The sequence below is a fragment of the Lissotriton helveticus genome, chromosome 11, assembly GCF_964261635.1.
Source record: "Lissotriton helveticus chromosome 11, aLisHel1.1, whole genome shotgun sequence".
Lineage (NCBI taxonomy): Eukaryota > Metazoa > Chordata > Amphibia > Caudata > Salamandridae > Lissotriton > Lissotriton helveticus.
Genome location: NC_136072.1, coordinates 114533173 through 114554166, shown reverse-complemented (window position 1 = coordinate 114554166; position 20994 = coordinate 114533173). Strand labels below are relative to the sequence as shown.

The 20994-nt window shown below is 44.2% G+C and overlaps 1 protein-coding gene across 1 annotated transcript in view; it reads left to right on the top strand.

Annotated features, from left to right (window-relative positions):
* The window catches only part of CCDC39 (coiled-coil domain 39 molecular ruler complex subunit), a 220803-nt gene that overhangs the window by 137274 nt on the left and 62535 nt on the right, over window positions 1-20994 (top strand). Inside the window, exons 13-14 of the mRNA XM_078666498.1 lie at window positions 15902-16110; window positions 19167-19290. Coding sequence (XP_078522624.1) covers window positions 15902-16110; window positions 19167-19290 — 333 coding nt within the window. The remainder of the gene's footprint in view (window positions 1-15901; window positions 16111-19166; window positions 19291-20994) is intronic.

Here is a 20994-nt window from a genome sequence, read left to right as displayed (position 1 = left end):
TGGAAAAGACACGCAGCTGTTTTCTTGAGGTACATAGATGACATTCTAGTCATCTGGACAGGTACTAGAGATGAATTGGAAGAGAGTATTTGCAAATTGAATGAATTGAACCCTCGCATCCAGTTCACACACAGTATCGAAAAACAGAAGATTCATTTTTTGGACATCGAAATAAGCAAAACACCAACTGGGTTATCTACGTCGGTATACAGGAAGCCAACAGATGTTAACAATGCACTGCTTTTCTCGAGTGCCCACCCGTATAGCTTGAAAAAACATCTTCCGATTTCGCAGATGATGCGAATTAAGAGGATAACATCAGATGATGTACGAAGTAAGGAAGAGATTACCATACAGATGCAACAATACAAAGAGCGAGGTTATCCAGAGCAAATACTCAATGAAGCTGCTCAGGCCACGTCAAGAAAAACCCGTGATGAACTTTTAACACCTAAAGAAAAAGTACCCATGCAACGTGAGGTATTTGTTCTTAAGAATTCTACGCAAGCAACACAAATCAAGACAGTAATCAGGAATCGTTGGGAACTTATCGAAAATGAACCTGATTTTAGAACAGTCTTTCATGGCAGTCCCCTTTTTGCACACACCAGAACCAAGAATCTAAGGGAATTTTTGAAACCTCAAAAAAGAATTATCAGACAAAGAGAGAGGGGCATGATGAAATGCTATAACTGCGGACAATGTGGTAACGTTATCACAGGTGATCAATATCCTCACCCGCAATCAGGGGTGAGCATCAAACTAAGACACAATGCAGATTGCAACACAGAAGGAGTTGTATACGCGATCAAGTGTCCCTGTGGACTAGTTTACGTGGGACGTACAAGTCGTAAAATAAAGACTCGAATAATAGAGCATAAAAGCCGAATTAGGAATCGCACTACAACTTCCCCATTGGCAAGACATTGGGTAGAAGCTAATCACACAATTCCCCAACTCAGGTACACAGTCCTAGAACGCATAGAACGCTCCCCAGGATTGGATTTGCATACACTTCTAGCTAGAAGGGAAACACACTGGATAAAATTCTTAGGAACAATTAATCCAAATGGTTTAAATGATCATTATGAACTTTTGTGCTTTCTCTAAATCTCATATCAGGACGTATGTCAGATTGTAAGGGGGAACACTGAGTCTTGACACTCACTTATGCTTTCTTTTTCTTACCTTCGTTTCAGCTTTAACATAATTTAGTTAATTGTGTAATGGATTAGTCTTTTGCACTTTGATGTTCTTTTTACTTTCTGCTTTTTGGTCACTTTTATTTATTTTTCTCACACTTATCTTGTCACCTTAGGTTGCTACACATTTGAGCATAATTATACACATGAGGATATTTTTTACTACTCCTCTGACTTAACCTGTGACAAAGTATTTTAGTAATAGTGACTTTTGAAGAAAACTCTACACAGGTTTACAGAAGATCCACATGACAGACGCATTAATTGTTTACAGCGCTAAGGCTGCAGGGCGCAATACTACTGCCATGAGTAGAGAAGAAAATCTAAGTTGCGTGATGACAGTCCCCTCTCTGTGTTGATTGAGGTAGTAACTATCGGGCGAGTTCCGCACCACGTGATCGGTAGGGCGGACTCGCACCGGTAAACTCATTCAGGACGCCGTTGCTGGAGGCGGCAGGTTAGTGCACGAACAGAAGAATAATAGTTACCTTTGGTAAGGGCGGTAGCCGTATAACCTTTAACTCACCACGAGTTTTTTCTTAACATATAGAATGTTGCTGGGCGACTACTTTTGAGCAGCGTGTGGACCCGCTTTTGAAGGTGGCGGTAAGACATGTTCCGCAGCTAGAGTCAAGCTGTTATCCATTACACATTGCACGATAGTTGTAATAGGCTTGTACTTATCTGTTGTTCAGGTGTTGGCACAGAAAGGGATATTTTCGCTGGACAAGCCATAGGATTAACGAGAGGCTGTTTACACGAGCGTATGTATTTTTTACATTGAAGTAGTACTTTTCTACTTAAGGGCATACATTTGAACACAGTAATTCATTAGGTGAAATTGTCACCAACATGTTTTTGGATGTCACGGTTAGTAGCTTGCTTCTCACCTTTGAGAATGAAACACTTTAAATCTTCATCTACTCTCATTGATGAGTTGTTCTTATTTTCCATACTTCGCACTCATTGATTGCTTAGCAAGACACGGGTGTGTTTCTCTGGTGGCGTGTACTTTGGTCGTTTTTCCTCAGTGTTCACTCCAGAACGTTCTTTTCAGATGAAATTTTGTACATACGAAAAAAACTCATTATAGTTCGGTATGTTGTTGTCTTTTAGATCCTGTCGAATCTGCATTTTGAGAGACCAATCACTCAAGGACTATTGAATTTTGTTTGTATATGATTAATCCCCTGAAGAAGGGTGCTTTATGCACCCGAAATGCATTGGGATGTTGGTTTTTGTTTTTGAATATCAATTATTGATGAACCGTTAATACCATCTTACAGGAATTGAAAATATGTCGTGTTAATATTTTCATGTGCTTAATGTTTGACATTGACTATGAATGTCCTTTGAAACAAGTGTATATATATTTTTGATGAATACTGCTTATGAGTAAATATGCTATCCTTTGAAAAATAAATGAAAAATTGAAGTCTGAGTATATGTGCTAAAATTCCATTTAAATTACAGAGGCTTTTTGCCCAACTGCTGTGCTTCTAGCAGCCCAGGGTCGCCTTGGGCTAGTATTTACTAAATTACAACCAGTCATTGTGAATGTGCTTTGCTTTTGTGTGTCTTTCTCTTATGACTCTTATCATGGAGTATTTTTAACTTACTCTCACTGTAGATATTATTTGAGCTTTCCAAGAACTCTCAGGGGGTCATTCTGATGGCGGTCAGACCGCATCTGATGGCTATAGGCTGCAGTCTGACCGACGCATTACAATGCGTGCGGTCGGAGGCAGCAGGCGGAGGGACAATCCCGTGCTTTCCGACGGGCTTAAGCAGCCCGTCTGAAGGTCAGTAATCCCTTAAATAGGGCAGTGCCTTCTCAGGACCGTCGTAGGAATTGCGTCCTTTTCCGCCTGCCCTTTCATGGCGGGTTCACCTGCCATGAAAAGGCAGGCGGAAAGTTACTTTGGGGGTCCTTAGAGGGGCCCTCTTCCCACCTGGCCCTCCACTGTGGGGCCAGGGGGCACCTATTGTGCCCCCCCTAAACATCCCTGCTCCATGTGGCAGGCAACGCAGCACAAAACACAATAGAAAATATACACTTTTTGACAACGTGAAGGTGGTCGCATTGTAATAAGGGCAGGGGGCCTGCCGACTCCTTGTCGGGCTGTCCCTCTTCTGCTATGGTGCCGGTCGGAAAAGAGTCCAGCCGGCATAGTAATGATGCCTTAAGCATCTTCACTCTAAATCAAGTGTTCATAACAGGTAGGTATTGCTGTTTTAGGAATGAATATGCAAATTTCATCAATGAGCTGTGTTGGTCCTGGCCCTCTCTGCAGGATCACCCACAAACATATCGCCTTTACCCTCCACTTTTTGCTAAATTTGTGTTTGTTGGCCTTAGAGCTCTGTACACTTTACCAATGCTAACTAGTGCTAAAGTGCTTGTGCTCTCTTCTTAAAACATGGGGGAATTGACTTATAGCCAATTGGCACATTTGATTTACTTGTAAATCCTAAGTAGAGTGGTATCACATGTACCCAGGGCATCTAAATTAAATGCTACTAGTGTGCATGCTGTACTGATTGTGTGAACCACTTACGTAGCCCTTCTAAACATATCTCAGTCTTACCATTGCAGTCTGTGTGTGCAGTTTTAAACAGAACTGGGGTGGTGAAGTGAGCTAAAGCACAATGATGGATTCAACTCAGATCTGTGACTGAGGGTGACTGTCTAATAAGTTTCAGCGCTCTGTCCATCATCTCCTTGTGTTTGCGCAGTTTTTAAATTGCCATTTCAACCTGGCAGTCTAAGTTAAGTTTAAAAACTTTCCAAATGTGTTTACCACTACTTCAAGGCCTACCTCTATGGTAGGATAACATTGGTGTTACCTCATTACATTAATAAGCGATTACTTTAAATTAGGAGCAGCTAGACTGGTTGAGTTTGGTGTTTAAGAATTGTAATTAAAAACCCTCTTTAATAGTAAAAGCGGATTTCTAATCACAATTCTAAAAATGCCACTTTTATAAAGATGCAAAAAGAACAATTGAGTGAATGCTGAACAATGTCAACCACTCACCCCAAGTACAGAGATTTAGGCTAAATCCATTGTTTGTTTTCGCCATTCCGCCTGAAGTTTGCAGGCATCCCTCCACCAAGACGGTATATGCCTGCCCCTGGGGCAAGTCTGTAGCATGGTGTGCAGGAAAGCAAGATGACCCTCTTTCTGCTCCCCTTTCTCAGGGCCTTCTGTTTATTCTTTCACTTGCCTAGCAGGGCTCTACTTTGGGCACCTTGAAGGGCTATCTTTATGTCATCTCAGCCTTTCTGTGGTTGCCAGATCAGCCATCCCTGTTCAAATCCCCTGTTGTAAATAGGTTTGTGTAAGTTCTCCAACATATGTTTCCGCCTTTATCATTCCTCAATGGAACCTCAGTCTCGTACTCACATTTCTGATGTGCGCTCCCTATGACGCACACCATAACTGCCCTCTCAGTCTCCTTACCATCAAGGTGCACTTCCTAGTGGGATAACATCTGCCTGGAGGGTCAGTGAGCTTCAGGCTTTGTCTTCTAAACCTCCATACCTAATCATCTTCCTAGACAAGCTGGTTCTTTGTACTAGAGCTACCTTTCTGCCGAAAGTTGGCACTCACTTTCATTTGGGCCAGTCCATCACCCTGCCCACCTTTAATGATTACTTTCATCCCTCTAAGGAAGATGTGTGGCTCCTCCAACTGGACCCAAAATGAGCATTGTCGTTCTACCTTAACCACATGAAAGAGCTCCAGGTAGACAACCAACTATTCATGGGGTATGTCGGAAGCCAAGAAGGGGAAATGTTTTGCAGAAACGGGCCATCTCTCTGTGGATCGCCCTCTGCATTAAAATCTGCTACGCACTGGCCAAGAAGCAACCCTCTGAGGGTTTGTGTTTTCATTCCATGAAAGCTGAGAATGCGACCACAGCTTTAGCTCGCGGAGTTCCAATCCTGGACATCTACCAAGCAACAACGTTGGCTTCTCTGGATCTTTCACCAGCCACTACTGTCTAGACAGTCGGGTCTGTCAGGATGGGCACTGTGCTTGATCGGTCCTGCAAGTCTTTCTAGTGTCAATTTGTTCTGCAGACCCACCTCCGGTATGCTATGGCTTGGGTATCTATTCTAAGGTAAGGAATCTGCGGCTAGAAGTCTGTATCAAATCACCATGTTACTTACCTTCAGTAATGTCTTATCTGGTGGAGACTCTATCTAGCAGCAGATTCTTTACAGACCCATCCATCATCTTGTTGTGTTTGCTATGTTTGTCCTAAGTAGCCAAGGGTATGTCCCTTGCTTGCTGTGCCACTGGATGTAAGCTAACCTGGCTGACGAGGGGTAATACCCCGAAACCGATCCCAGGATGTTTATTTGAGGTCCAGGGAGGAACTGCCCTGGCAATTCTGGCTGGACGGTTCCCATGAGGAACAGGGTCAAGACTGATTTACCTATGGCTGGGTCCAAACTGGGTCAGCATAATGAGCAAAAGAACTATGAATTAAACTCAGATCTCTGCCTGGGGATGAGTAATCACTGCCCCCACGCACACGGTCGGGCACACACTCTAACCCCGTCTTCGCAGGAGGAAACAGCGTCTCCTATAGCCACACCACTGAATTTCTTTGGACAGACCACCACTGCATCCATTGCTCCTTCAGAAAACCCACCGTACACAATCACGCGCACCACCCCCGCAGAAGCTGGAACAAAGTCACAGAAGAACAGCTCACCGCCACCCTCACCAGCACCCCAATCTCCAGTGACGCCAGACGCTAACAACACAGCATGCAACCTCCACCGATGGATCAGTAACTGAGCCAACACACTGGCTCCCCTCAAGAAAGCTACAGGACAACACATCAAAAAAGCAAGCTGGTTCACCCCTGCACTCCAAGAATCCAAGCGATCCTGATGACGAATCGAAAAGACATGGAGGAACAGCAAAAGCCCTGAAACATTCACCACCTACAGAACAGCCACCACAGCACACCACCAACTCATCAAATCCACAAAGAAGAACTTCCTCCAAGACAGAATCCTCACCAACGCCTATAACTCCAAATGTATTTATTTATTTATTTAGTGTGTCTTATATAGCGCGCGGCTACCCCAACGGGGTGTCCCGGCGCTTCTGAGAGTGTAAAAATCTTACTCCTTTAGGGGATCAGCAAAAAAGGAAGGTTTTAAGTGCCTTACGGAAGGAGGGTTCTTCAGGAATCAACCTGACTGCAAGAGGAAGTTTATTCCAGTAAGTGGCGGCACAGATCTGGAAGGTTTTCCCTCCAGAGCGAGTTTTCTTGAATCTGGGAGAGATGAGAACGTTTTTCGTGTCCGAGCGGAGAAATTTAACATTTTTGTAGGGGCGCAGACAAGAAGTCAGGTAGGCAGAGCCTTGTCCTTTCAAAGCCCTGTGAGTCAGGATGAGGGCTTTGAATTCAACTCTCTTCTGGATTGGTAGCCAGTGAAGAGAGCGCCGGTGAGAGGAGATACGCTCTCTTAGGGAAATGCCACATACTAAACGGACCGCTGAATTTTTAACTGTCTGTAGTCAGTGGCATAAACCTACAGTACAGACCGTTGGCATAATCCAAGTGGGAGGTGATCAGTGCTTGGACTATGGCTCTCCTGGTGTTGTTGGGGAGGAAATTGATGAATTTTTTTACCATCCTAATTTTGGAGAAGCAAGCCGATGCTACTGTCTGTACTTGGTTATGTAAAGAGAGGTTGGGGTCCCATCTAATACCCAGGTTTTTTACGGATTGTTTAGGCAAAGGGGGGGAACTCAGATCATGTGGCCACCAAAGGTGGGGGTCCAAGGGAGATGGCTGATGGAAAAAGAGGACCTCAGTTTTTCCTGCGTTAAGGCGGAGGCAGTTATTGTCCATCCAAAGTGATATTTTGCGCAGGCAGTCTTTTAAAGGGTCAAAAGCCGACTGAGAGGGTTTATCATATGCGAACAAAAGTTGGATATCGTCCGCATACGAAGTGGCTTTGAGTCCGGCCTGGGCGATCATCTCGGCAAGCGGGGAAAAATAAACATTAAAAAGAAGAGGACTCAAGGAGGAGCCCTGCGGGACTCCCCACCTGAGCGGACGACTGGTGGACGTAAATGGGGGCGTGAAGACCGCCTGAGTCCTATTGGACAGAAAGGAAGATAACCACCTCAAGGCCTGGCCTTGGATACCCTTAGATTGGAGGCGATCCAACAGGACAGAGTGGGAGACGGTGTCGAATGCTGCCGACAAGTCGAGCAGCACCAACACCGCCTTTGAACCTCCATCGAGTTTCCAGCGAACAGCATCGGCCATCTCAATCAGGGCTGATTCTGTGCTATGGCAATGTCTAAATCCATGTTGTGTGTCATGGAAAGACCCGTTGGATTCAAGAAAATTAGCAAGTTGTTTTTGTGCTAGTTTTTCCAGAACCTTGGCTGGAGCCGGCAACAGAGATATAGGTCTATAATTAGCCGGCTCATTAGGGTCAGTGTTAGCTTAGCAAATAACTTTTCTCTATCATCCAGGAATTTGCCAAACTCAGCAGCGAAATTACAGATGTCCCTCCCTCCCTCCCAAGACCTCTGCAACAGACTCAGCACCTTCTTCCACCTCAAGATTAAGGCGCTCTATGACAACTTCGACAAACAAGACATCAGCATCGCCTCAGCCCCCACTTATAGCGACGCCTCCCAACAGACTCTACTCACTTGGACCCCTCTGACCACAGAAGACACCTTAAAGACTATGACGAGCATCTAGTCCCGAGCACCCTCAGAGCCCTGTCTCGCCCACAACTTCCACAGAGCGGCCACGGCCATCGCATCTGAACTACGCCAGACAATCAACTGCTCCCTCGAGACCGCAACATTCCCCGACGACTGGAAACATGCCAAAGTCAACCCCCTCTTGAAGAAACCCTCAGCAGGCCTGATGAACCTCAAGAACTTCAGGCCCATCCCACTGCGCCCGTTCACAGCCAAGGTAATCGAAAAGGCCATCAACACCCAGCTAGCAAACTTCATCAAAGCCAACAGCGTCTTGGACATATCTCAATCCAGATTCCGCAGCAACCACAGCACGAGACAGCCCTACTCGCTGCCACCGATGACATCCGCGCCTTACTTGACCAAGGCCAAGCGGCAGCCCTCATCCTCCTGGACCTTTCAGCTGCCTTCGACACCATTTCCCACTGCACATGAGCCACCAGACTCCACAACGTCGGCATCCGAGGAGAGACCTGCGACTAGATCTGCTCATTTCTCACAGACAGAACTCAGCGAGTCCAGAAAAACGGTTGCACACGTCCTCATCACTAGCAGATTGGACTACAGCAATGCCCTCTATGCCGGAATCAACAAAAAACACTTCCGCAAGCTCCAGACAACCAGAATGCCTCAGCCAGACTGATCCTGGACATCCCCCGCTGCAACCACATCACCCAACACCTCCACTACCTCCCCTGGCTCCCCATCGAAAGAAGAATAACCTTCAAGCTCCTCACGCATTCATACAAGGCACCCAGACCAGCATACCTAAACAACCGCCTATCTTTACACGCACCAAGAGAAACCTCTGTCAGCCGACCTCTCTCTGGCCACCATCCCACGCATCTACAAGACCAGAACGGCTGGAAAGTCCTTCTACCTCGCAGTGAAGACCTGGAACGACCTCCCCCTCCACCTTCGGCAAATCCCTCCACTGCTCCAGTTCAGGCAGGACCGCAAGACCTGAGTCTTTAGATGAACAGGGCACCCTGTGGAACCCCCACCACCACCACCCCCCAGCACCTTGTGACCCTCACAGGTGAGTTGTTGCGCTGCACAAACCCCTGATTGATTGATTGATTGATTGGTTGAAATGTTTCAGCACTCCATTCATCATCTTGTTGTGTTTGCTATGTTCAGCCATCCACCCTACTCTGCGAACAGGTTTCTAGGGGTCAAGGCTGTTCTCCTTCAGAGCCCTAGTGTTCCACACCGGTGGTGGGTTTACCTTCATAGCTCCGCGCTCCTGGCATGAAACAGACATCAGCATGCCGGGGTGACGCCTATATGGGCACCACGCACGTTACTTGCGGCGCGGACGACACCAACGATGCCACACACAGCCAAATGTCTCCACCTACTTGCGCGCAGGGGTACTGCTCACAAAACTTTCCAGATCCAGTCTGACACCTGGAGATAATTCTAATGTAAGGAATCTGCGGCTAGATAGTCTATATCAGATGAGCCGTTACCGAAGGTAAGTAATTTGTTGATTATTCAAGGTCAAAGGCCTCCCAAATGCTTCCTTTATGGCTTCCCAATAATCAATGACCTTTGTAACATCAATGCCGATGCTCCACTGATGAGGCCCATTCTTTGCCATCTGTAGGCATCTTGTATTGTATTCCTCAGCCAGTGGTCCTAGCTAAAATCTGGAAGGACCAGGGGATTGAGTGCAGCATATACTGATACAATTCTCTTAACTATTAACTCTTAACCCCAAGGCCCCCCAGTGGATGCTGAGATACTGCATTTCTCACTTTTACTTGGGGCACACTTTACTTTAGGGGGCTCTTTGGTCTACCGACCACCAGGCCATGCTGGCAGATTTTTAGGCACTTTGGAGGACATAGTAATCCCACGGGCACTGAGATACTCCAGATATCTTCTTCTGGGGGATTTTAATATACATGTGGATAATCTGGACCTCCCCGACACTTCTCGCCTGAGTGAAGCGCTTGCCACAGCCCAGCTTAAACAATGGGTTAAAACTCCTACTCACTCAGGTGGACATGTCCTTGATTTAGTCTGTACTAATTTCGATATCAATTTAACCACCCCCGAAATTGTGCCCTGGTCCGACCACAGGCTGATCAGATTTTCTTGGCCCTTGACATACCCGGTTAAGACTAATGATCTAACTGTTCACAAACAAAAAATTAATGTAGAGATAATGTCTGAACATCTCGACGCCTCCCGCCCCACTCTACCTATGGAAATTGAGCTGGCCGTTAGCACATTTAATTCCTGGATAGAAGATGGTTCGACCACATCAACAAAAATTGGTCGGGTTTGCCGATTGCGTACAACTCCTTCCAAACCTTGGTTCACCTCCACCCTTCGGGATCTTAAGTCAGGTTGCAAAAAACTTGAACGAACATGGAGACAAGCCTATCTCCCCGAGGCAAAAAAGAACCTAAGGACGGCACAAAAGAAATACTATGCGGCGATCAGAACCGCTAAAGGACAATATTTTGAAGGGCGCATAACTAACGCCAATAATAACAGCAAAGAAATCTTTGCTATAGTGAAAAGTTTTACTTCACCCTGTGCTGCCCAATCCATACTTGCCTCCACAGAGAAATGGTGCGAAGAACTCTCCGTTTTCTTTGTGGACAAAATTACCAAAATTCAGGATGATTTACTTACTGTATGCAACAACTTTTCACCCATACTGGCCATTCCGTCCCCTGTGTTACCTGCCCCCATGGAATGGTTTCACCAGTTCTCCCCAGTAGAAAATACGGACATTGTCAGCATCCTTGCTTCCTTACACTCCAGATCCCCTTCTGACCCGTGTCCTGCCAGTGTGCTTGCACGCCTCGCGGACACAGTGGGCAATGAGGTAACGCACATTATCAACTGCTCTTTCCTTACTGCCACCGTCCCGACATGCTGGAAGCAGGCTAAACTGCTCCCACTTATAAAAAAAAAACGGATTAGATCCTGCTATCCCTGCTAATTTCCGGCCTATATCATTGCTACCGGCCCTAGCAAAAGTATGTGAAAAGGTCGCCTTCACTCAGCTAGACAAATTTGTCGAAAATTCCCAGGCTCTGCATCCAGCACAGTCAGGCTTTAGAGTAGCCTATAGCACAGAGACGGCGTTGGTGGAAATTTCCGAGGCCATTCGGGAGTGCCTGGACGAAGGAGGCAGAGCGGCTCTGATTTTATTAGACCTCTCTGCCGCCTTCGATACTGTCCCTCACTCCCTTCTGCTTACTAGATTAGCGGCCATAGGCATTACAGGTTCTGCTCTTGACTGGCTAACGTCCTTTTTGGACAACAGATTCCAACAAGTCTGGATGCCGCCCTTCGCCTCTTCCCCCAAGAAACTTGTAACGGGTGTACCGCAGGGCTCTACTCTTAGCCCCCTGCTTTTTAATATTTATTTAACCCCGCTTATTTTTCTTGCTGAACAATTGGGAGCAAAAATAATGGCTTACGCTGACGACACTCAACTTCTGTTTACTTGGCCCAAAAACAACCTGGATACATCTGGAGCCCAAACTTGTTTGTCATCTGTCTTTCGTTGGCTTGCCCTCGCCCAATTGAAATGCAACGAAAGCAAATCTGAAATTTTGCTTTATGGCTCCTTCCCAGACAACTTTGGCAACTCTCTCTGGCCACCCGATCTACCTTGTCCCAAATCCATCGGTGGCCCTGCTAAAAATCTCGGAGTCTGGTTTAATAATGACCTTAAATATGAGGATCACATAAAAAGACTCACCGGGACCTGCTTTGCTACACTTAAAACTTTACGCAGGTTCTTTCCACTTCTCCCGAGAGCGGCCAAAGAGACCGTCATCCGTGCCCTGATATTATCCAGATTAGATTACGCAAATGGCCTCTTCTGCGGCCTTCCTGCTTATCTGGTCCATCGTCTCCAGGTTATACAAAATGCCGCTGTACGGCTTTTGTTTAACATTCCAAAAAGCTCAAGTGTCCGTCAATCTCTCCGTACCCTACACTGGCTCCCGGTTGCTCACAGGATTTTATTTAAAATCCTGGTCCTTGCCTTCCGAGCTGTCCATCAAGCCGGTCCTGTGTACTTAAGAAAAAGATTTTCCCTATATGTTCCCAACCGCCCCCTTAGATCAGCTAATTTACACCAAATGAATGTTCCAAAATTCAAATACAGCAGGCTTGGCGGCCAATCCATCTCAGTCCGAGCGGCGAGAGCATGGAACACCCTCCCACAACAGCTAAGAACAGCTCCTTCCATTACTCTGTTCAAGAAAGGATTGAAGACCTATCTTTTTAACATCAATGTATAGGATCTTCCTCTACCTCTTCTTCCCCTTTTTTCGCGCCAGGATACTATTTTTTTAGTAACAGAGCGCGTTATAAAAGCCCAAAATAAATAAATAAAAATAAATAAACTATTGCAGGCATTCTAAAGATCCATTTGTGATTGGTAAGCAGCAGCAGGAGTGCCTGTGCCTAGAGTCATCCTCCCTCCAGGTCAGTCAGAATTACACCAGCATCGTCAGTTCCTGTTAGTGCAGACACTACTTCATTGGCCTCACAAGCCATATCACAAAGTGCAAGGATATCACACTGAACTTTGGAATAAGCTACACAGCAGTGAGCCACTTGTGTAAACAGCAGTATTAGCAGTTCGCACCTGATACCAGGTTAGGTCCAGGGCATAGATCCCCCAAACTAATCCGCTTCACCACCCATCTATCTTGCACTCACACTTCATGAACATGCCCATATATATTTTGTGTCTATTGCTTTATTTACTGCAGAGTTAACACATAGGCTTCTCCACATGCAAGCTAGTTTTGGAGCCATCACTCAGTTTGTTCGAGTGTTCTTCACCACCTTTTAAATTGGAGGAATATTCTTCACACCTTGGTTATTTGAAGATTGGTATAAGACTATACAATATTCGCAATGTGTTCTTCATCCCCTGTTTACTGGAAGCTTGGAATAAGGCTAAACGGTCATGTCCAAGTGTTCTGCACACTTTGATTACTTGAAGCTTGACATAAGACTATACTGTCACCTTTTGCTCTACCTTTAATGAGCATGACCAAAGAGTCAGAAATATGAATGCCTCAGCCAATAAGTGAGAAAAAGTTACTTACTGTAGTAGTTTAATTATTCTCGGTCCCATACGTTCCATTTTATAACACGATTCAAAAGTCACCCAGGTACACTGGAGAAATTAACAAAAAGACTACAAACCATCATGAGAGATCTGCATGCTTGGCCCACTAGCCTAGTAAAAATGTACAGCTATCTTAAGTTAAGGTTCCTTAAATTGGTTATGAGACGGAGACCTTGCCACAGTAGTGTGAGGAAATGGGGTGTATTATATGGTGTGGTTGTTCAACCTCACAATGTAATAAACTTACCTACCCCTTTAGGACCCTAGGATTTTGTTTTTCAAGCCCTCAGCTCAACCCTGGGTAGCTGTGGCTCTGAGCAACAAGGCATACACAAAGGAACAAGTGTAAAGTATTTAAACAGCACCAACACAATTGAAGAAGAAATCGACAAGACACTAAAGAAATCTGACTCCCATTTATAAAATAGACTGTATTTTATGTAATTGTAGACACCTCAATGAAAAAGATCCACAGAAGGATTCCACAGATCCAGAATTTACAAGGTATAGTAAATCAAAGCATTTCAATCAACAGTGAGCAGGCATTGGCAACTTTAACTGGTTTGACAGACACCTTTTCACTAAAAAGTTTCGGCTGGTTGTAATGCGGTCACTTGGAGTCATTTTAGTTGCCCAACTCCAGTAGGGACGCAGTCAGAAGCTTCACAGAAGTAGTTATCTCAGCCGATAGCAGTCTTCAGTCAGTTCCAGCCACTTTTATACTTTGCAGGGCTTTCCTATAGGAGTAGTCCTGATGCAAGGGAGGAAGGATGGTGAAGATGCTTAACAGATGCTGTGGGTGCAATGCGATAGACGGGAGTCTTGCTGCCACTTGTCCTCGGTCCACAAAGGGGGGGGGGAGCGGTCCTGGTCACAGGGTCGACGTTGCTCGCAGTTCTCTTGGTGCTCCAGTCGCCCAGTATCTCTGTCATGTTCAATCCTTACTGGGTTGAGTACTCCCAGCTGCACTCTGACAGAACTTCCAGGTGCAGCAAACTCGAGTGCAACTTTTTGCATCTGGTCTTGGTTCCTGGTGCTGCATGGTGGAAGTTGGTTGGAGGTTGAAGACTTTGGGCTAACAACTTTTCCCAGCAGACTTCTTCAGCTGTTGTGTCCCTGTGCTGCAAAAAGGAGGCCAGTCAGCTAGCTTTTGGAATCTCTTGGCGTTGGCTGGGCTCTGGAGACATCTTCTCCAGAGGTGAAGTCCCTCTTCTTTGTTCGCCACCCGGTACTGCAGCTGCAGTTGGGACAGTCCTTCCTTCGTCCGTCTTCCAGTCCAGTTGAGATCTGAGTTTGGGGTGACAGGGGTGGCCTACTTATGCTCAGAAAATGCCCTCCGGGCAGAATGCATTCAATAGCCAATGGGGCAATGGGCCACCAGATTCCCCCCCCCCTGATGACTCCTTCCTTCAAAGTGTGGCTTCTGGGCATCCCAGGATGCACAATTCTGCCCACTTTCAGTATGACAGGACCCCTCTCTTGGTGTGTGGAGCTCTCTACCCCAACCTAGAGGTTTGGCTACCAAGGGGGCTACACACCCCTGCAAAACCGGTTTGACAACTGGCTTTCCCTTCCTTGTCCCTCATGCCAGCCTGTCTACCTAAACAATAGAGCAGCCCCTCTCCGTAATGTTCCCCATTTGCCCTTTAAAGGTGGCTTCGCCTTTGTAGCTCGTCTTTTAGGCTAACTCCTGTGTGGCTTCCTGCCTGGGGGAGGTAATACCTGCTTCAGTGGCAGGCCTGTATTGTTATCTTTCCCGGGAGTCAATAGCACATCTACCCAGGGGAGCAGAAAGCTGTCTGCAGTACGGACCCCAAATACAACAGTAAACTGGCACTGGAAATCTTAGGCAAATTGTGGTAACTTCTAAAGTTGCACCTTGCCCACCGGTGACATTAAATTGTATTTAACCATTAAATCGGATTTAATTCACTGATTATTTTGATATCTTACAGTACTAACTTTAGTAGGCCCGTTCAGATGGCAGGACTGAGGTGTCAGCCTATAGCTCTGTACTTGCCAATAGGGCTACTAGCCTTTCCACAGTAAAAATGACAATTTTGGATGTTTAATGCTGGAACATGTAAGAGTACATGTTCCATTTTTTAACAGACAGCACCCTGCCTTAGGATGTGTTAGGATTATCTTAGGGGTGACTTACATATAATAAAAAGGGAGGTTTGGGCTTTGCCATTACCTTAAAAGGCAAAGTCGGGTTAGCAGTTTAAAATGCTCTTCCAGTCTGCAGTGGCAGTCTGGGAGCCATGTTTTACTTTGCCACGCTCAGGGTGGCAGAACAAGTGATGCATTCTTTCGGGACACTCTAACATACAGGCCCTGGTACCATATACTAGGGACTTAATTGTAAGTTAGGGTATGCCAGTTGGGGACAAGCGAAATAAACATGCACTGAGTCCTATTTAGCAGGGCTCATTGCAGAGTCCTTACACCAGTACCCAGTACTCAAAATGAGCACAAAATGTGAGGGTGAACCTGCAAAAAGCCTGTTTGCTTAAAAGTAGGGTCAGAGTTTCTGTGGTAAGTGGCTGTTCTGTTTTCTGCCTATGGATTGCAAGATGCGAAATACTACATCTGGTATGTCTCTCCTATGGTGGTGCGCTGTGGGAGCCCTCAAGACAACCGTACATTTGTATTACTTGTTTAACTGGAAACTGTTTCTATGATCTGTGGTTGTATTTAAATCCGTATTTGAAATGTTCTATCACACTATTTAAAAGTTTGAGCAATCAATTACTAAATTGCACAGCTAACAAGAAAGACAATGAAATATGTAGTATTTTTTTCATTGCATTTGCTACTAGGAATTAATGGTTGATGAAAATATTCTAAAACTGGAAATTAAACGGCTCCGCGACATGCTGCATAGTAAGGCAGACAACGTGTATTCATTGGCAAAAAGAAAGCTGCAGTTAGAGAATGCAATGAAAGAACGAACTGAAGAAATTGGGGTACACAAGGAGATGTTAAAGGCACAGCTAAGACTTGTGGAACACGAACGGCAAGGCATAAGGTAATTTCCTAAGGAGGTATGAATACCTATTTGTGTCTAGGGGGCTTTCGATTTGTCACATTGATGGGCATGGTGCCGTAGATGAAATGTCAACATTATAAACTGAATGTAACTAATAGTAGTGAGATATTTTATCTTCATAAGGATTTCAGGCAATGCATGGATAGAATGATGTTCATTTAGGAGTAGCAATTCTAACAATTCTTTATATAGCACAAGCACCACCCATTCTGGTCCCATATATCTTCACAATACATGTGTGTATTACAGTACTTAATGGGAGCACTAGGTATTGTGCATTAAGTGAGCATTGGGTGTTGTCATCATGGAAGCAGAGTTCAGGGACACAGAGCTCTGCGGATTAGGGTGCACAGGGTGATATACATGTGGGGCAAATTATGAAGTAAGATAACACATGTTGATGTGAAGGGGAAACGGCCTTTACAACGAAGCCGTTTCCACGAAATCTTTAACCACGCATGCAGTACAACGCATGCGTGGTTACCACTAAAGCCTTTACCACGCATATCTTTACTACGAGGTTTGTAGTAAAGGCATATGTGGTAAAGGTAAAAAGTAAAACGGGGGGGCTTGGGGGGGGTCTCCCCCCAAAATAAAAAAACTCACCTGAAGTCACGTCGGGATCTGCACATATTCAGCGTCGTTTAAGAGAAATCGGAAAAAAAAAATTGTTTCCTCTTAACGACGTATGACGTCACCACGCAAGTAGTCGAGTTAAAGGTTATGCGTGGTTAACGAATTCCGTTGTAACGCATGCGTGGTAAAGGCATGCGTTGCAACGGAATTCGTTGTAACATCATACATTCGATGTGAAGTTGGTGGCACAGTGTGATTTCGGAGAGATCTCACGCTGTTTCCTATAAGGCGTGAGCAGCTCATTCAGCCCTACTCATGTTTTATATATATATTCACTGAAAAAAACAAAGATTACAGGGAAGTTATAGTTCAGAATTCAGTTGTGCAAAACCAGTGAAATCTAGCAGTTATAGATACCCGAGATAACTATAACTAAAGTCCCTCAATGTTCTGCTTATTACATCACATATTCCATCACTCATTATGGGCTGCTCCTGTTGGAACTACATGTTTTACTGGGAATATCATACTTCATTCTCAAATGGTTTGAATTTACTGAAAATATGCTTTCATTTAAGCTTCTGCAGCCCCTTCCATAACCTCTATGGGGAAAATCCTAAGAAAGCCATTATCTCTCAAAAAATAACGTTCCATTAGCCGAGGTATTTGCCTTACGGTGCAAGACTGGCCACATGCAGTTCATTGGCACATCGGGTAGTTAGAAGTTTAATTTAAATGCTATTAGTGACACAGCACAATGAATACAGGCTTGTGCCTTCATTCTGATTGTGGCTAATGAAACGTTCCCTTTCCTCAAAATTAATGGTACTTTGATATTTCAGAGTATGGATCATGTGTGCATTATTATTTGGAAATAGCCCATTATGGTGGATAGAGACAATGAATTGTAACAATGCATGTATAAGTGTGCTAACGAGGAAAATGGGATAGTATGTTGTTCATGTTTACTAAATGGAAATATATTTTGAGCACGCCCTATGGCGTTCAAAACGGTGATTTGAAAAATTGAGAAAAGCTATGTTTAGCCGAAACGCATCTTTATTGAAATTGCCTTTGATATGGAACCAGATCTTGCTGTGTCGCTTTATGTATTGCATTGGATTTCCATTCTACCTGATGCAATTAAATGGGTGGATTGCTCCCCGGCTTGGAGTGCAGGCTATCTCTGTATGTATATATATATATATATATATATATTCACAGAAAAAACCATAGGTTTCAGGGGTGTTATAGTTAGCTGGACATTTCACTCGTACAAAACCATAGAAATTCCTCCGTTATAGTTAGTTCTGCTAACTATAACTCGCGCACCCGCAATGCACTGCTGATGATGTCACATATTACATCGTTCATGACATGGTCAGTGACATCACGGATGACATCATCCAGTGAATGTGGTTTAGTTTGAAATTTAAATATATATTATATATATACCAATCTGTATTGAAGATAGAGTGGATATATAACTGTCTGGATGGAGGATTTAGTAGCTGTCTGACTGTCTGTTTAAGTGAGTAATTAAAAGAGTCTCACTTAATACATGAATTAGTAACTAAACTAAACTAGAAGTAGGCACGGACTCCTTCCAAGTGCATAAAGTGCTTTCATTCAATTAATCCATATGCATCAGCTGAATGCTGTGTCCATGAAGCGTTTCGACCTCAACCCTGCGGTCTTCATCACATATCTATATATATATATATCCACAAATTCCATCTAATGAAGCGCACTCTCAGGTGAATTGAAGATACAGCAAAAGTTTATTCAGTTCTGTAACGGGTTTCAACTGTTAGCACAGTCTTGTTCACACACAGAAGGGCCACAGAGGCAGGATTTTCCACTACGATTTACATTTGTACACAGGTTTTTATACACATGGAATGCCTTAACACTCGCTTTGAGAAGCTGTCAATCTGAAATGTTTTTCAGGAATGGACTTAAAACGCTTCTCTTTGCTTCTGCTCTAATCTTCTCTTGAGCTCGCCTTTGCCTGTACACAATGTGGACATTTTTCTCACTAGCGCCGAGACACACTGTTAGGTAGCTGTGCGCTTTAGAAATGTATTCTATTGTACATTTACCTGCACTTTAGCTCAAATAATGTTGGACAACTTTTTTCACCTTACACATTTACTCCAATTTATTTTACACTATACTATGCAAAATAATGGTACTACATGAGGAAATAATAGAACACACACATCAAGTATTGAAAATGGCAAGGCAATGTGGGGCACCAATGAAGTAAGCGTATAGTTTGGTTATGTGGAATGTTCATAGTTGCTTTTCCGCTGCTGTGCGGATTACAAATTATTATTTTTACTGAGCCTACCTTAAACCATGATTTGTAGAGACATCTAATTCTGAAAATGTAGTTCATTCTCTTTTAATTGAACACCATTATTTCAAATGAGTCATTACCATTGTTTTTTTAACAGTTTGGAACTTCATGATAGACTTGCAAAAATTGATAAAATGCGGAAGCGATATGAAGTTGTGACGATTTCCATGATGCCACCAGAAGGAGAAGAGGAGAAGACGCAAGCCTATTACATCATCAAGGTATTTACAAGCTGGAACACTTAAGCCATGATTACATCGGGTTGCGCGTCCCGTTTTTGGGTACAGACTTGCGTTTGCATCCAAAACAGGGTTACAAATGTGGTGTGAATTGCATCAAACTTGTAAGTTTTACCCTGCGATTGCTGCACGGACAACCTTGCAGAGTAAACTGTTCAAAATTACATTTTGCACACATAGTAAGGTGTTGAATCATTCTTGAATTGCACACAAGTCCCCATTCATGGATATGAGAACTGTAATGGAGTACCAGTTACGTAGCCACTTATTTTGCGCATTCTGTGCTGATGCTAAAAGTGGTTGTAATGTTGACACCTGGATTTTGTTGGTCCATTGTAATCAGGATTGACACACAAACAAGTGGAGGAATTGGAAAATGATTACTGCATTGTGTTAAGGTATGTCCTACCTTTGTAATATGTGTCACCATAATACCTGTTGCAAGATCCTAGATACGGGTACTCCTCTTAAAAATCCCTCTCCGACTAAATTTCCAAAAGTCACTTATTTTTAAAATTCTCCAGGGAAGCCCGCCATGTTTAGCCATGTTTAACCTGCAGTCACCATCGTGAGGAGGGGTTGATGATGATTGCCTTCATCGGTTTTTTTGGAACACCCTTAAAATTGAGTCCTTCTGTTTTTGTTTCATAACCCTCTAGGAAGTGTACTTGTAGCTAGTGTCTTGTGACCTGTATTCCGGTGAATCTCTTTGTTATCTGTGCCATTATCTCACTGTTTGTTAATGGAATATTTATAATGGGTGCAAACAGCCAGCCATCTTGGAATACTTTTCGTTAAACTATCACAAATATCATTGCAAGATGGCTGCCATTTCGTGCGCATGCATGGCCACGGACTGTGGCCATCTAAGAATAATTGTTTGGTATATTCTGACAAAAAACATTACAAATGGTATTTCAAACTTCCGCACATATATACCTGGACAAACGGCTGCTATGGATTACTTGAAGCTGTGCAGAAGACCAAAGCAAGCTAGCGTTTATAAAGCCCCTAGGTCACACCTTTATTTTAAAGGTGAGACCTAGTGGCTATAATAATGTTTGTTGAAAGTTCCATAGTTTTTTCTTTCCGGTTTCCCTGCCCACTGCTTAATATTTATGTAAAAGAAGCGAACAGCAAATTGGATTGCAAAGGTTGATGTGCAGTACCTCTTTAACTGACCCCCGGGCCTTGCACACCCACTGTATTCTGGGAAGTCTGCCTATGATCTACCAGTACATATGCCAACTCTGTCGCTGGAGAAACTGAAACAAGAAAACAGCAAGCCTCAGAGCGTAATGCTGGCATGACAAATAAGGTGTTCAGCACCTGCTGATAAGATCAGTGTGGGATTTCTGGTCACATGCTTGAATCATCATAAAAAATCTCAGGTGAATGTGCCTTCTGCAGAACATTGCGTGTAACATGTAGGTCACAGGCTGGCATTCTGTGTAGCATAGCGCCATGGGTTCATATAGGCTGCGGAGAATCTGTGTAACTCCAAGGTCAAACGTTTCAAAGAAGGTAAAATGGCTCAGTGTCTTGTGCACAACTGCATCACCTGCATATAACCTACCAGGCATACATTTGAATCCTTGCAGGCTTCAACTTTTTTTTCACATATGTAAGGTTGCTAAAATGAGTTTCAACGGGTAATAATTATTATAAAGAGACTCAAATTCAAAT